The sequence below is a fragment of the Mirounga leonina genome, unplaced genomic scaffold, assembly GCF_011800145.1.
Source record: "Mirounga leonina isolate KUSES-001 unplaced genomic scaffold, KU_Mleo_1.0 Mir_197, whole genome shotgun sequence".
Lineage (NCBI taxonomy): Eukaryota > Metazoa > Chordata > Mammalia > Carnivora > Phocidae > Mirounga > Mirounga leonina.
Window position 1 is genome coordinate 14,201,537 of NW_023270494.1, and position 15,042 is coordinate 14,216,578.

At 46.8% G+C, this 15,042-nt stretch overlaps 1 protein-coding gene across 9 annotated transcripts in view; it reads left to right on the top strand.

Moving 5' to 3' along the window:
- The first annotated feature begins 258 nt into the window (after window positions 1–258).
- Window positions 259–15,042, top strand: part of PECAM1 (platelet and endothelial cell adhesion molecule 1) — a 72,551-nt gene continuing 57,767 nt past the window's right edge. For 3 of the 9 annotated variants that reach the window (XM_035026266.1, XM_035026270.1, XM_035026269.1), the window contains exon 1: window positions 261–376. In XM_035026266.1, the coding sequence (XP_034882157.1) occupies window positions 281–376 (96 nt within the window). In that variant the 5' untranslated portion in view covers window positions 261–280. Of the gene's footprint in view, window positions 377–15,042 lie in introns of all 9 variants that reach the window. The other 6 variants (XM_035026271.1, XM_035026273.1, XM_035026275.1 and 3 more) reach the window with 4 other exon arrangements.

Sequence of the window (15,042 nt, forward strand, 5' to 3'; positions counted from 1 at the left end):
GGGTAGGGCTTGCCAATGGAGGGCAGATGCAGATAGAGAGAGGGGAGATGCTAATGCCCTGGGATTGTCATGCAGGGGACAGGCACACTATGTCATCATCAGTCACTTCCACATTCATGTGAGTTTCAGGGGTTGTCAGCTGGGGCCTGGTGAGAGCTGACTCTGCTGGGGTTGGCCCAGCCCTCGGGTCACTCTTGAGAAGCCGGTGCCTGGGCCAGAGCACCCTGGGCCTGTCATCATACATGCTGTGCCAGGTCCTGGATGTGAGGACACAGGAGGCATGTGTGTGCGGATCCCAGAGACAGTGAAGGAAGCTCCTTGGCCAGGAAGTCTTGAGACACTGCCAGGCTCAGCAGGCCCCTCTCTGGCTGCTCGGGTAAGTCACAGCCAACCCCAGGGACTGTCTCTGTAAGCCAGCCTAAGGGGTGGCTCTTTGGTCTCATCCTATGGCGAAAGAAGGGACTAAGGACACCTCACATTTTTCCATTTTCCTGTCCCAGAGGTCCGCATGAGGTTAATTTTCTGATGCAACTGATCGTGAAATTATCTGGGAGGGAAATATTCCACTGAGGAGCTGGGGCATTTCAATGCATCTCTAGAATAATGTTCAAAAAATCCTCCTTTACCTCCTTGAACATCCAAGATTTTCAGGTCTCAAAATGTTTCTGTTTCTTGTTTCCACCAAGAATGTCCCTTTATTTGGAGCATGTTTGCTCCTTGTCACCCTGGGGGAGGATTTCCAAGTTGTTTTCAGGTTCTAAGTCTCAGTGTGAGAATTCGTATTTTATTTCTGTCAGTGGAGTGGCCTGAAGCCCCAGATCCCAGGGGAGCCCCAGCGTTAGGGAGAAGCAGATGGTGACAGACATGGTCTTGCCAAATGCAGCTCAGATCCCCTCTTCCTCTTGGAACAAGAATGAGCCTCTTTGAGGAGGGCATTCTGGTCCTCCCTGATTCGCTCTGTGCCTGTGGGCCAGCAGAAAGAGAGGGCTTTCACATAAAGGACTCCCCCCTCAACCACCTTGAAGGGTGTCGCTCCCCATAAGACATCAGGAGAATTGGAGGGCTGGAGGCCAGAGGGGTCACCGAATGCAGTCATCCCCCAACAAATGTGTCAGAACAGACGACCAGAGCTTGAATCCTTCAGTGGCAAGGACCTGGTCCATTTTTAAAAAAATATTTATTTGACAGAGAGAGAGAGAGAGGGAGGGAGGGAGGGAGTGAGGGAGCACAAGCAGGGAGAGCAGCAAAGGGAGAGGGAGAAGCAGGCTCTCTGCTGTGCAGGGATCCCGATGTGGGGCTCGATCCCAGAACCCTGGGATCACAACCTGAGCCGAAGGTAGACGCTTAACCGACTGAGCCACCCTGATGCCTCTGGTCCATTTTTTAAAAACAGAAATTTAGATAGATGTAACAGTAGATTCACATGCATTTGTAACAAATAATATAGAGAGATCCCTGCACGCTTTGCCTGGTTTCCCCCAGTGGTAACATTTTGCAAAACTATAGTATAATAGCACAGCCAGGACACTGGCATTGATACAACCCATGATCTTATTGAATCTTATTTCATCTCCCCATTTTTACGTATACTTTGTGTCTGTGTGTGCGCGGCTTCAGCATCTGTGGGTTCATGTATCTGCCGCCACAGTCCAGATACACTTCTGGCACACTAGGGATCCATCCTTTCATAGCTGTACCCACTTCCTTCCCGGCCCCCATCTCCAATCTCTGGAAGCCGCTAATCTGTCCTCCATTTATAAAGCGTTGTTACTTTAAAAATGTTAGGGAAGTAGAATCATATTTGGGGGGATTGGCTTTTTTCGCTCAGCATATTTTCCTGGAGATTCATTCAATTTGTTGCAAATAGTTCGTTTCTTTTTTAAAAAAGATTTATTTGTTTTAGAGAGAGCGAGCGAGCGCATGGGGGAGGGGCAGAGGGAGAGAGGGAACCCTCAAGTAGACTCCCCACCAAGAGCAGAGTTGGACACAAGGCTTGATCCCAGGACCCCGGGATCATGACCTGAGCCGAAATCCGGAGTTGGCCACTTACCCAACTGAGCCACCCAGGCGCCTCCATTTTGTTCCTTTTCATTGCTGAGAAATATTCCATAGTATGGATGTACCACCATTTATTTAACCCTTCGCCCACTGAAGGACATCTGGACTGATTCCAGCTTTTGGGGGGGAAGCTGGAGTTACAAATAAAGCTGCTGCAAACATCCATGTGCAGGGTTTTGTGTGAACCCATGCTTTTTATTTCTCTGGGCAACTGGGACGTTTTAAACAGCTCTAATTAAAGCAGATCCTTGAGGTTTGTGAGGGATCCATTTGGAAAGCCACATGCATCCTCACATTCTCAATATTAGAAATGTTTATACAGGCTCCCAGCTTGGTCCTAAATCATATGGGTCTCATGTCTGTCTAGAAGCACTGTTTCCTATGCATATTCTCATACCCCAACTTGGCTGCCTTTTTTTTTTGTATGTATCTATCCAGGTAATGAAGCTATAAAGAAACAGGAAACATTCAGACAGTTGTATAGAACAAATTGAAGGATTACGTCCTAGAATAACCTTGGTGAATAAATATCTCATACTCTGTGTTTTTCACCTTTTTCAGACTTTGACCCCGTTGGTCTTTGTTCAAAGCCAAAGATTTTCCTATTGAGGGGGGCATTTCAAGAAACCCTGAAATGTTTTTCCTGTAGAGGTGTTTGCACAAGGAGTTCAGGCCTTGGGAGTCAGGCATCCGAGATTCCAGCAGGCTTTACCACTTAAACTGGCTGTGGGAGCTTGGGCAAGTGTACTAACCTCTCTGAGAGTCTCGTTTTTCTCCTGTAACATGAGGTTACTACTAGCCTCTGATTCATAGGATTCAACGAGACAGTCAATGAGACATGCTAAATGCTCCATACATTTTAGCAGAAACCTGTCTCCGAATCGATTTAAAATAATGCAGGGCTTGGGGCGCCTGGGTGGCTCAGTCGTTAAGCGTCTGCCTTCGGCTCAGGTCGTGATCCCAGGGTCCTGGGATCGAGCCCCACGTCGGGCTCCCTGCTCAGCGGGGAGCCTACTTCTCCCTCTGCCAGGCGCTCTTCCTATCTGTACTCTCTAACTCTCTGTCAAATAAATAAATAAAATCTTTAAAAAAATAAAAAATAAAATAAAATGATGCAGGACTTCACTGAAGGTTGCTTCGAGGAGACTGTGAGGGGAGAATTATATCTCATTTTGCAGAGAAAATTCCAGTATGGAGGCTTCGCCCTCAAGATCAAGTTAGGGCCAGCCCTCCCAACGTCAGCCAGTCAGTCTTGCTCACTCCCAGATGTGCCCCTTTCTTCCTCAATCTGGGGGGCCTTTGTCATTCTGCCACCGCTCCCCCCACCACGTCCCACACCCCACCTCCAGGGAATGAAGACTGGGAGCTCTTAGGCTATGTTTTGTTTTCCTTTTTGTTTTGGTTCCTGTCGTGCTTGCTGTACGAGTGGTCAGACTGATCTGCTCAAGTTTCCACAACAGGGACAGAGATGCATTTTCTTGCTGCTGGCTGGTCATCCACAAGCTCCTCGAACAACGTCATGGTCCTTCTAGCATCGAGCCAGAACTGTGATCCCAGCCCACGAGTAACAGAGGCCCCTTACCCACCTTTGGAATGACAACTTTCTTCTTTCCTTTTCCTTTGTCTTTAGCCCTGGCAATCAATAGGAACACTGCTCTGACCTATGGCATTGGTTTTGACCAATATTTGCCATCTTAGTAGCGCATTTATGAGTCAGATGAAGAGATGTTCAGTGGGCACAATTCCCCTGGAGAGAGGAGGTGTGGCCTACATGGCTGCCCGGGTCCTCAGGAACGGGCATGCACACTTGCCCTTTGCTGGGGGCTGTATTTGCCCAACATCGGCCCAGGGGAGTCTCCGAAGCATCTAGAAACATCTCCTTCTCTCTCTCTCAGCTGTCTTTAAAAACCCTCCTAAGGGCGCCTGGGTGGCTCAGTTGGTTAAGTGACTGCCTTCGGCTCAGGTCATGATCCTGGAGTCCCGGGATCGGGTCCCGCATCGGGCTCCCTGCTTGGCGGGGAGTCTGCTTCTCCCTCTGCCCTCTTCCCTCTCATGCTCTCTGTCTCTCATTCTCTCTCTCAAATAAATACATGAAATCTTTAAAAAAACAAAATAAAATAAAAAAATAAAAACCCTCCTAAAACTTGTCCTCACTGGCTGGTTGCACAGTTCTAACTGGAATATACCTCCCTGTAATTTCTACCCGGAGGCAGAAAAAAAGTCCGATTTCTCTTTCACGTAAAAACAACACAATTATTTAGAGATAATTATCAGATGCTCCCCAGATCTTCTTTCTTAATCTTAACATTCCCACTTCCTTCAAATGCTCCTCTCAGGATGTGGTGTGAAGCTCCTGCCTTAGCATTTTTGTCACGTGTCTACATGTGTCTGGGTGTCACCCATGTAACCGAGCTTGCATGACAACATGCAGTGGGGCTGTCTCCTCCCCTCTTCTGAACTCCTAACCTCTGTTCATGTGGCCTGCAATGTTGACGGCCAGGCTCCTTCCAACTCATCAGTCTTTCCCATGCATTGTTCTGTTAATTGACATTTCCCTCATCCTGTGTTTGTAAAAGGTCCACTTTTTTGTTTTTTCTTTTTACATAAAAGTTCATTTTTTAAATTTTAGTTATTCAGCATGAAACAAAAAATTGTAATTCAGAAAGAAAGTAAAATTCAGTTAACTTAGTCACATCCTTCAGGCAGCAAAACAATATTCATGTGAAGTGGTCTCTGGGAATTAAGATCAGGAGCTTAACTTTCTATGACGGACCATCGCTTGGCCCATCACTCCCTCCGAGTGACATTCTTTTGACCGCTGAGTCTGTCGGTTGGCCCCTTAGCTACCCCTCCCAGTGCTGTGTCATCCAAGCAGCATGCTCTTGAGAGTCGGGTGTGAGCCAGCCATAAAGTTGACCAGAAGTGGGAGGAAGACAGAGTGGCATCTTCACTCCATTAGTGATGCCCTTTGAATTGCCCTTGGTCAAAGCTCTTTTGATCTAATTGTCCCATACATTGCAGACACCACACACTTCTCCACGAGGACCCCAGGACATACCTGGTCAGATGTCTTGCTGAAATTCAGAAACCCTGTACCTGCAGTATATTACTGTTTCAACAATCTAGTAACCCTGACAACAAAAGAAACCAGGTTCACTTTGTCCTGACTTATTTTTAGAAGATCCTGCTGGTTTCTGGTCATTTCTGCCTCCCACCTGGAAGCTGCAAGTGCCCTCTGCCAACACCTGCGAGAGTTCTGCTCTGATCTGCACCTGTCTGTTGGGTGCTAGGCTCCCGCTCTCGGTCCCTGCACTGAGCACTCCTCCTCTACTCCCTACTTCATGACCCAGGCCATGTCTAGTCCTTAATACCTGGCCTGACCTTTCCTGGGTGTGACCCTCACGGGCAGCTCTGCCAGGCCTGGCCCTGACTCCCCGTTCTCCAACCTTCCCTAACTCCCAACAGCAGAAGTCTGGGCCCCTTCCATAATTTTGTTTGTTTGTTTCAACAGCCTTTATTGAGGTTCTGCACACTGTGTGAGCCAACATCACTCGCTAGGAAAAGATTTTAGAGGATGCTTAGACATACCATGAAGTTTTCACATACCTATTAAATAATCTGCTGGAGTTTTGTAGAGGGTAGATATCAAGGCCCCTGGGATCTGTGGCTTTGGAATTCCCTATCTCCCCCACCTTCTTCTTTTTTTTTTTTTTTTAGATTTTATTTATTTATTTGACAGAGAGAGAGAGAGAGAGCACAAGCAGGGGAAGCAGCAGGCAGAGGGAGAGGGAGAAGCAGGCTCCCCACTGAGCAGGGAGCCCGATGCATGGCTCGATCCCAGGACTCTGGGATCACGACCTGAGCCGAAGGCAGAAGCTTAACCGACTGAGCCACCCAGGCGCCCCTCTCCCCCACCTTCTAAAGTCAGGACATTTTGGGGGCTTAAGAAAACAGGTGAGAGAAATGGCCACCATCTTTTCCTAGGCCAGGTGAGGCTCTGGAACTCTATAGGTGGGAGTCTACAGGCACAGATGGAGTGACGTGAGGGATGGGGACACTGTTCCTGCTGGGAAGTCCCCCAAACGAGGGGATTATGCCCCATTAACAATGTCTTTAAGTTACAGACAGTGGACTTAAAAGTAATCCCTGCATGCAGGCAGCACCCTCCTGGGTCCCACCTGCAGGGAAGGGAAATGACCAGATCTCCCCCGGGGATTAAGAGGGGCTCAAGGTTGGGAGCTTGAAGAGACTTGAGGCCCAGTTATGATTTCAGCCTCATTGTGGATAAATGGCTTGTGGGCGCCGAGCAGAGAACCTAATCAGTGTTTGTCAGATTGTTTTCTGACTACAGTTAGCATTTGCTCAACAGCCAACATAAAAACAAACTCCTGGATCAAAACCATCTGATGATAAGCTGGAAACTGCTTGTACTTTAAACCAAAGTTACTTTTTGTATCTAAAATTCATTTTGCTGATTTCTAGATAAACCATGACCGTTCCCCCCCCCCCCCCCCCCCCCCCGCAAGCGTTGTTCCTGGCAGGGTAATTCCTCCTTGAACTTATGATACACCAATTAAGGTTTCCTCTTATTTTAGCCAAGTTTACTTCATCTTGGATAGAAAGGACAGAAAAAGGAGAGTGAAGACAAAAAAAATTCCATTATTTGTTATTGTTATCTGCTACCACTGCTGCTAGGATAGTATCGAGAGTGGCCGCCATCTAATGGATGTTCGCCATCTAATGGATGTTCGCCATCTAATGGATGTTCACTAGTACCTCTGGATTTGATCAAGCACCTAGGACATCCTCACAAAGAAGCCTCATATCCTCATGGAGATGTGTGGGATACATGACAGCAGAGGAAGGGAATTTGTAGCTTGTTAAACATTTATATCAAAAGGACTTTTTTAAAGATTTTATTTATTTATTTGACAGAGAGAGACACAGCGAGAGCAGGAACACAAGCAGGGGGAGTGGGAGAGGGAGAAGCAGGCTTCCCGTGGAGCAGGGAGCCCGATGTGGGGCTTGATCCCAGGACCCTGGGATCATGACCCGAGGCGAAGGCAGACGCTTAACGACTGAGCCACCCAGGCGCCCCATCAAAAGGATTTTGATTAAGATCTGCCCAGGGCAGGGGTGCCTGGGTGGCTCAGTCGGTTAAGTGTCTGACTCTTGATTTCGGCTCGGGTATTGATCTCAGGGTCTTGAGATCGAGCCTGATGTTGGGCTCCACACTCAGTGGGGAGTCCACTTGAGATTGAGGCAAATTTCTGATACAGTGCCATAGGGCTCTATCTTAATCTACCAAATATTTTTATTAATGACTTGGATGAGGACCCTGGTGACCATCTGATAAAATCTGTGGATGATTCAAAACTGGGAAGAAGAAGTCAGAGGATAAAATCAATTGTCAAGAAGACGGATAAAGGCACTGGTCATGGAGGTAGATCTGGTTTTCCACCTTAGACTGATGAGGAAAACGAGAGAGGAACATCCAGGGGAGGCCACCTCTTATCTTCTGTCTTCTAGGGGGAGCTTCTCTCAGCATGTCTGACCCTTTGCTGAATAATCTGTTGATAAATCAGCCACCAAACCTCTTGAGGGCAGGGCCAGGGCTTTGTCTTTCCTGGTGTTTAGTGGGGTGCCTGCTAGGGAAGAGAGCGGCCATCCCTCTGCAGGGAGGCATCTTTGCTGACCTCCTGGTCCTGGGCCAGACCTGTGTTTCTGACACTCCCTCCCATCTGCAGCCCCACTTAGTGCCCGTTTTCCCTTGTGTCCCCTCAAATCACCTGAAAAATTTAAAAAATGGGGAAATGCACTGCTTCCGCCCCAAACATTCTGGCCTTTCTGCACATGACTCCAGTTTAGCAGAAGCATTCCTGAAACAGAGGGGTCCTGAGTGATGGCTATCAGATAAACTACAGGATGCCCACTTACATCTGAATTTCAGGGAGACCAAATCCTGTTCTGGTATGTCCTGTGCAATACTTGGGACCTACCTCTACAACAAAATGACTTGTTGCTTATGTGAAATTCAAATGTAACTGGCTGTCAGGTATTTCTATTTGCTAAACCAAGGCAGGCAGAGGTGATTACCAGGGGCCTCTCAGGATGCCTGGCCCAGCCCACTTCCAACCCAAACTGCCTCTCATGCAAGAGGATACGCTTCCTCCCTCACTCCTGTGGACTCCTCAGGCCCTGGGCACCTCCACTGGCCTCGGGCCTGCCCTCCCTCCGGGGTTGTATCTTGCCTCACAGGGCAAGGGGCCGACACTGGCCTTCCATCTGCCCCCCAGGAGTCCAGCTCAGCGCTGAGGCCAGCCACGGAGAGCGAATCCGACGCCGTGGTCCAGGCATCATCATTGCACCTGACGACTGTTACATCCCAGCTGTCCTCCCAGCTCTTAAACTCATTTAGCCAAGATTCATGCAGGGCTCACCATGTCACAGGACACTGCAGTGAGCCCAACAGACCCACGCCTGCCCTTGCTGAGCTGACAGCCTACTAGGGGTGACCCTTCTTAAGGCTCACACAGACAAATAGAGGATTACCAACAGTGACAGGTGCTTTGAGAATACGCAACCGGAACTCTGCTCAGGGCTAGGGCTCTCCTTTGAGCTGAGCCTGGGGGCGAGGAGTTAGCTAGCTGGGGATGGGGGTCAGGAAGAGCTCCAAGCAGAGAGGATAGCTGGTGGGGTCAGGGAGCCTGGCCCTGAGGGGAGGCCAGGGCACAGGGCAGCCTTTCCACCCACCTCATCTCATCAGTTCCTTTTCCTGCCCAAAGTCACATGCAGGGCCAGTTCCATAATTTGCAGATCCAGTGCAAAATGAAAATGCAGTGCCCCTTTACCAAAAATGATTAAGAATTTCAAGATGGTGGGGCGCCTGGGTGGCTCAGTCAGTTAATCATCCGACTTTTTTTTTTTTTTAAGATTTATTTATTTATTTGAGAGAGCGAGAATGAGAGAGAGAGTACATGAGGAGGGGGAGAGTTAGAGGGAGAAGCAGGCTCCTCGCCGAGCAGGGAGCCTGATGCGGGACTCGATCCAGGGACTCCAGGATCATGACCTGAGCCGAAGGCAGTTAGTCGCTCAACCAACTGAGCCACCCAGGCGCCCAATCATCCGACTCTTGATTTCAGCTCAGGTCATGATCTCAGGGTCATGAGATCGAGCCCCATGTCTGGCTCTGCGCTCAGCATGGACTCTGCTTCAGATTCTCTCTCTCCTTCTCCCTCTGCCCCTCCCCTGTTCGCATGTCCTATAAATAAAATAAAATAAATAAAATAAAATATAATATAATTTCAAGATGGTGACAGGTATTCTTCAAGGCCAGTGATTGGAGGCCTCAGAGCAAGCCAGACAGTTTGTGTTGTCTTAAACCTCCAAGTTTGTGGGTGTGTTACAGAAGCTCCAAGAAACTAAAACACCTGCTTCCTAGGGTTTTTAAAATAACAGCTTTATGGAGATGTGGTTCATACACCGTACCATTCAACTATTTAAAGTGTACAATTCGATGGTCTTTAGTCTACTGACAGAATTGTGCAACTATCATCACATTCAAGTTTTAGAACTTTTTTCTCAATGCTTTTTTTTTTTAAAGATTTATTTATTTATTTGAGAGAGAGAGAGAGAGAGCACAAGCGCACAAGCGGGAGGGGCAGAGGAAGAGGGAGAGAGAGGATCTCAAGCAGACTCTGCACTGAGTGTGGAGCCAGACTCGGGGCTGGATCCCAAGACCCTGAGATCGTGACCTGAGCCAAAACCAAGAGTCGGGCGCTCAACCGACTGTACTACCCAGGAGCCCCGACTTTTAGAACTTTGTAAGCACCCCTACAAAGAAACTCCCTACCCATTAGCAGTCACTCTTATTTCCTCCAACTCCCCTGGCCCTTGGAAACTACTCATCTACTTCTGTCTCTAGAGGTTTGTCTATTTTGGACATTTCATATATATAGATATAGATATAGAGTCATATAATACGTGGCCTTTCATATTTGGCTTCTTTCACTTAGCATGACATTTTCAAGGTTCATCCATACTGTAGCAAGTTTCATCCATACTTCATTCTTTTTTCTGCCAAATAATATTCTATTGTATGGATATACCACATTTTGTTTATCCATTCATCAGCTGATAGACATTTGCATTCCTTCTACTTTTTGGATAATATTAATAATGCTGCTATAAACTTTTGCATATAAGTATTTGTGTGAACATGTTTTCATTTCCTTTGGGTCTATACCTAAGAATGGAATTGCTGCTGGGTCACTTGGCAACTCTATTTGCAACCTTTCCAGGAATTGCTGGACTGATTTCCAAAGTGGCTGCATCATTTTGCAATCCTACCACTCATGTGTGAGGGTTCCAGCCTCCCCACATGCTCACCAACACTTATTATTGTCTGTCTTTTTAATGATAGTTATTCTACTGGGTATGAAGTAATATTTCATTGTGGTTTTGATTTACAATGACTAATGATGTTGAGCATCTTTTCATGTGGTTATTGGCCAAATATTTATTCAAGTCCTCTGCCTATTTTTTTAAAAAATGGTTGTCTTTTTGTTGTTGAGTCATAAGAGCTCCTTATATATTCTGGATCCTCATCAGATAGATGATTTCCAAATATTTCCTCCCATTCTGTGAATTGCCTTTCAACTTCTTGATGGTGTCCTTTGCCACACAAGTTTGTAATTTCAACGAAGTCCAATTCATCTCTTTTTTGTTGGTTGTGCTTTGGGGAACAGAATGCACAAATACCTGTGGAGTGTTTTCATTTTGGCACCTGAGACATGGTAGTGCTCTTGGTCCTATTCCCAGGCCAGTGCCTGGGCAACTCAGAGCAGAACACAGCAGACTCCTTGGCCCCTTAGGCTGTTGTGTGGCTGATTGTCATCAGGGCCAATTTGTCCATCAGACACAGGAAACATAGTGCCAGGCTCCACGATACTTGTAGGGGCCCATGAAGAAAGTTATTTTGCAATCAGAAGAATAAAAAGGAACTTTAGGTCAAAGAAATGTTTTGATATAAATATAACTCTAATACATTCTTGCTTATACAATGGAGTTGTAAAAAATAATTTTTTTTTTAATGGAAGAAGGTGCCTGTGAAGACAAAAATGCCTACAGCCATGAGTTAAAATACAATCTTATCCCCTGTCACTGGAGGGGGGCCTCCAGCAGGGGATGAAACAGCATTGACCCTCTCCCCCTACCCTACCTCAGCCCCCCACACACAAGGTTTCCCCCTGCCTCCCTTTGGCCTAGCGGCCCATCTCTGTGAGGCAACTGGGGCTGTGAGAACAGCACCTGGGTGGGCATTGAATTAGGGCCTTTGGGCTCCTCCCCTTGAGCTCATTAAGTTAAGCTGAATTGAGTTGAGTTGCCAGAGCAGTAATTCAGATCAGGTGAGCTGGGGGCCAAACCAGGCCTCTAACTGTTGTTACTATCTTCTCAGTGTGCCCTCCTGGTTACCTGTGCTTCGATCTTCGTAACAAGCCTGTGAGATGGGTAGAATGGGCATATTATCCGCATTTTACAGGCAAGGAAAGTGAACCTCAAAACACGGAAGCTATTAAACTGCAGAGAAGGGACTGAACACCAGGCTTAGTCTTCCACTGCGGTGACTTCCAAATTCAGCGAATGGGGGCTTAGTCCTGCTCCTGGACTCACCGAGGTTCCTGAGGCAGAGCTGTAGCCACCGGCTGGGGGAATGGTCAGTACCTTCTTGCCTGTCACCGTGGTCATGAAAGAGATGGGTGGTCAGCCCTGCCGGGTGCTGTAGCTCTCGGACCTGCTGCCTCCTCCCCAACTCTTTCCCGACCCCACCCCTGGCTTCTCAGAAAAAGCACTTCCTGAGGTTTATTACAGCAGTTTCTTCCTGCGGTTAATGAATTGCTGTGTTCCAGATTTGTGTGACTTCCCTGGTGTTGGAAGGCAGAAGACAGCATGCAGAAACTGCTCTGTTCTCCTTCAATTCCCTCTCACCAAGAATAGGAAGAAGGGAGCAAAATCATTTGAAGAACTTCTTTCTTTCTTTCTTTTTTTTTTTTAAAGATTTTATTTATTTATTCATTAGAGACAGAGAGAGAGAGGCAGAGGGAGAAGCAGGCTCCCAAGGAGCAGGGAGCCCGATGCGGGACTCGATCCCAGGACCCTGAGATCATGACCCGAGCCGAAGGCAGATGCCCAACCATCTGAGCCACCCAGGCGCCCTTCTTTTTTTTTCTATTAAGGAGTCCACTAAGGACAAAGGGCAGGAAGGGGAGAGCTATGTGAGGGCCACACACATATAAAAAGCCACTCAATTTATGACTTTTATTAAAAAAGTGAATTAGAAAACCTTCCGTTTATACATTTTTAATTTTTATTAAGACATTCATACTTCACAAAGGGTAAGGAGCCTGATCATCTTTTCAATGAATAAAATAAATGAGGGAGGATATACATTTCTGTTCTTACATCACAGCCAGGGGCAAGAGAGGAGGGAGAGATTGCCTTGAGAGCTAGAAAGAGGGGTTCCCGCAGAAAGAGAGAGGAAGATAGACCCATGGGGGGTGGGGTGGGGCTCTCCCGTGAAGGATCAGCCTCGTGTGGACTTGGCTCCCGGGCCGTGGGGTGGACACAACAGACATTCCAAATGATTTCTAACACCCGAGGCACAGCTTTTATTTTAGAATTTAATTTCCTAATTTGATTTTTAATAGGTAGTACGTTAACATGACTTAAAAAAACTAAAAGAGACACAAGGTTTCTAAGGAAAAGTACACTAAAACTATACAACATTGTTGTTTATGGAGAGACATGCTGTGTCACTGGGCCGGAATACTCTCGGTCGAGTTAAAATGTCACTTCTCCCCAAACTGGTTTGCAGATTCAGTGCAACTCCAGTCAAAATCTCAGAAGGCTTTTTTTTTTTTTTGGTAGAAATTGAGAAATTGATTTTAAAATTCATAAGGGAAGGTCAAGGGGCCTAGAATAGCTCAAATTGAGACAGACCAAGGGACAGGACTCCGAGCCCTCAACCCAGACCCCAAAAGTCCAGCGTTCCTTTTTTTGTTTATTTTTTTAAGATTTTATTTATTTGTCAGAGAGAGAGAGAGAGAGAGAGAGCAGGAGCAGGGGGAGGGGCAGAGGGAGAAGCAGGCTCCCCGCTGAGCAGGGAGTCCCACTAGGGTCTCCATCCCAGGACCCCGGGATCATGACCTGAGCTGAAGGTAGACGCTTAACCCACTGAGCCACCCATGCGTCCCTCCAGGGCCCCTTGATGGCTGAATCCCTGTGCGAATCCTGCAGGAACATGGATGCAGGCTGTTCACAGGAGGAGGACTCCACTACCAAGACTGGTGAAGACTGAACCAAACCAGTCTGCGCTCAGGAGGGCCCCAGCACTGACCTTTCACCGACTTTCCCCCTCATCACAGGACTAAAAATCACGCCCTGGGTGGAGGTTTAACATGCCAACCAGACGAGTGGTGCATGACAAAGCACGTCCTGTCCAGTGCCTGTGCTCCCCAGTTCCTGCATCTCCACCCCGCCCCCCTTTACCTGTTCCAGCCACTCCTTTCCTGCCTCAGCCTCTTGACAATCTTTCCCTGGCCTTTGCTCAGAAAGCCAGCAGGAGGGACCGTTCCCTTTGTGTTGTCTCCCTGGAGCTCTAACATAAGCCCAGTAAAAGCCTTGTCTGGAACTTCCAGTTTGGGCTCTCTGTTGCTTGGAGAGCCCCAGCACCCGAGCTGGTAACGTGTGGAGCCACCGGAACTCTTAGACATCGTTGGCGGGAGTGTAAGATGCTTTGGAAAACAGTTTGGCAGTTTCTTGAAATGTTAGACATACACCTACCACACCATTATTTACCCAGGAGAAATGAAAGTGGACGTCCATACAAAGGCATGGTCATAGCAGCTCTCTCTATGAGCTCAAAATTGGAAACAACTCAAATGTTCATTAATAAATAATGATAAGCAAACTGTGATATATTCACTCATACTCAACAATAAAAAATTAATAATTGATGACGCTGATTGAAAGAAGATAGATGCCCCCCCCCAAAGTATGTACTGTATAATTCCGTTTTTATAAAATTCTAGGAATGCAAACTTAACTATAAGGAGAGAAAGCAGGTAAGTGTTTGCAATGAGGGATGGTGGCTGTGGGATGGATATTAGAGAGGTTACATATTAATTTACATGTTAGAGAGGTTAGCTCTTTGTCTTATAGAAATTGCAAATATTTTTTCCAGTTTGTATTTTTTTCTCTTGACTGAACTTTTTTTGGGGGGGAGGGGAGAACTCTTTTTACATGGAGTATAATTTGTCAGTCTTTTATAATTTCTGGATTTTAAGTCAGAGTTAAACCAGGCTTCGCCATTCCAGGGTCATGAGGAATTCCTTCACGTTTTCTTATAGAACTCCTATGGCTTCATTTGTCCTTTCAGATGGTTGGTCCCTTTGGAATTTATCCTGGTGCATGGTGTGAGTGGTGGGATACAGTTTTTTTCTGCTTTTCTTTTGAAATATTAACACTTATTTTGAAATGAAGTTTTTTCTCATGGTGTTGTAAAACGATTAGCATTGTATAAGAAACAATGACTAAGTCCTAGAAGTTTACTTTGGGACTTGGGGGCATCGGGTGGGGCATTTACCACCATTGCTTGAACGTCACTTTGAGAAGCAAAAGTTGGTTAGTCTGCTGTAGGTGAAATAGATGTTGAAGCCAACATCTATTTAGGGCCTCATGGTATTCCTTTTTTCTCGACAAATAGAAATTTGGTGGGTGGGTGGGGGTGATTTCCGGTAGGTTGCTAAAGGAGAGAGTTTACAGTGGGCAACAGAGAATACCAAACACCAAAAGTAAATGACACAATAGAAAATGTTCTTTTATGCTGCATGGCTCTTTAATAGCTCTTGTCATAACTTCCACTGAACCATGATCAGAGAGAGGAGTTGTTCGCTAGTTGGAAGCCATCACTTCTTGGTATTTGCC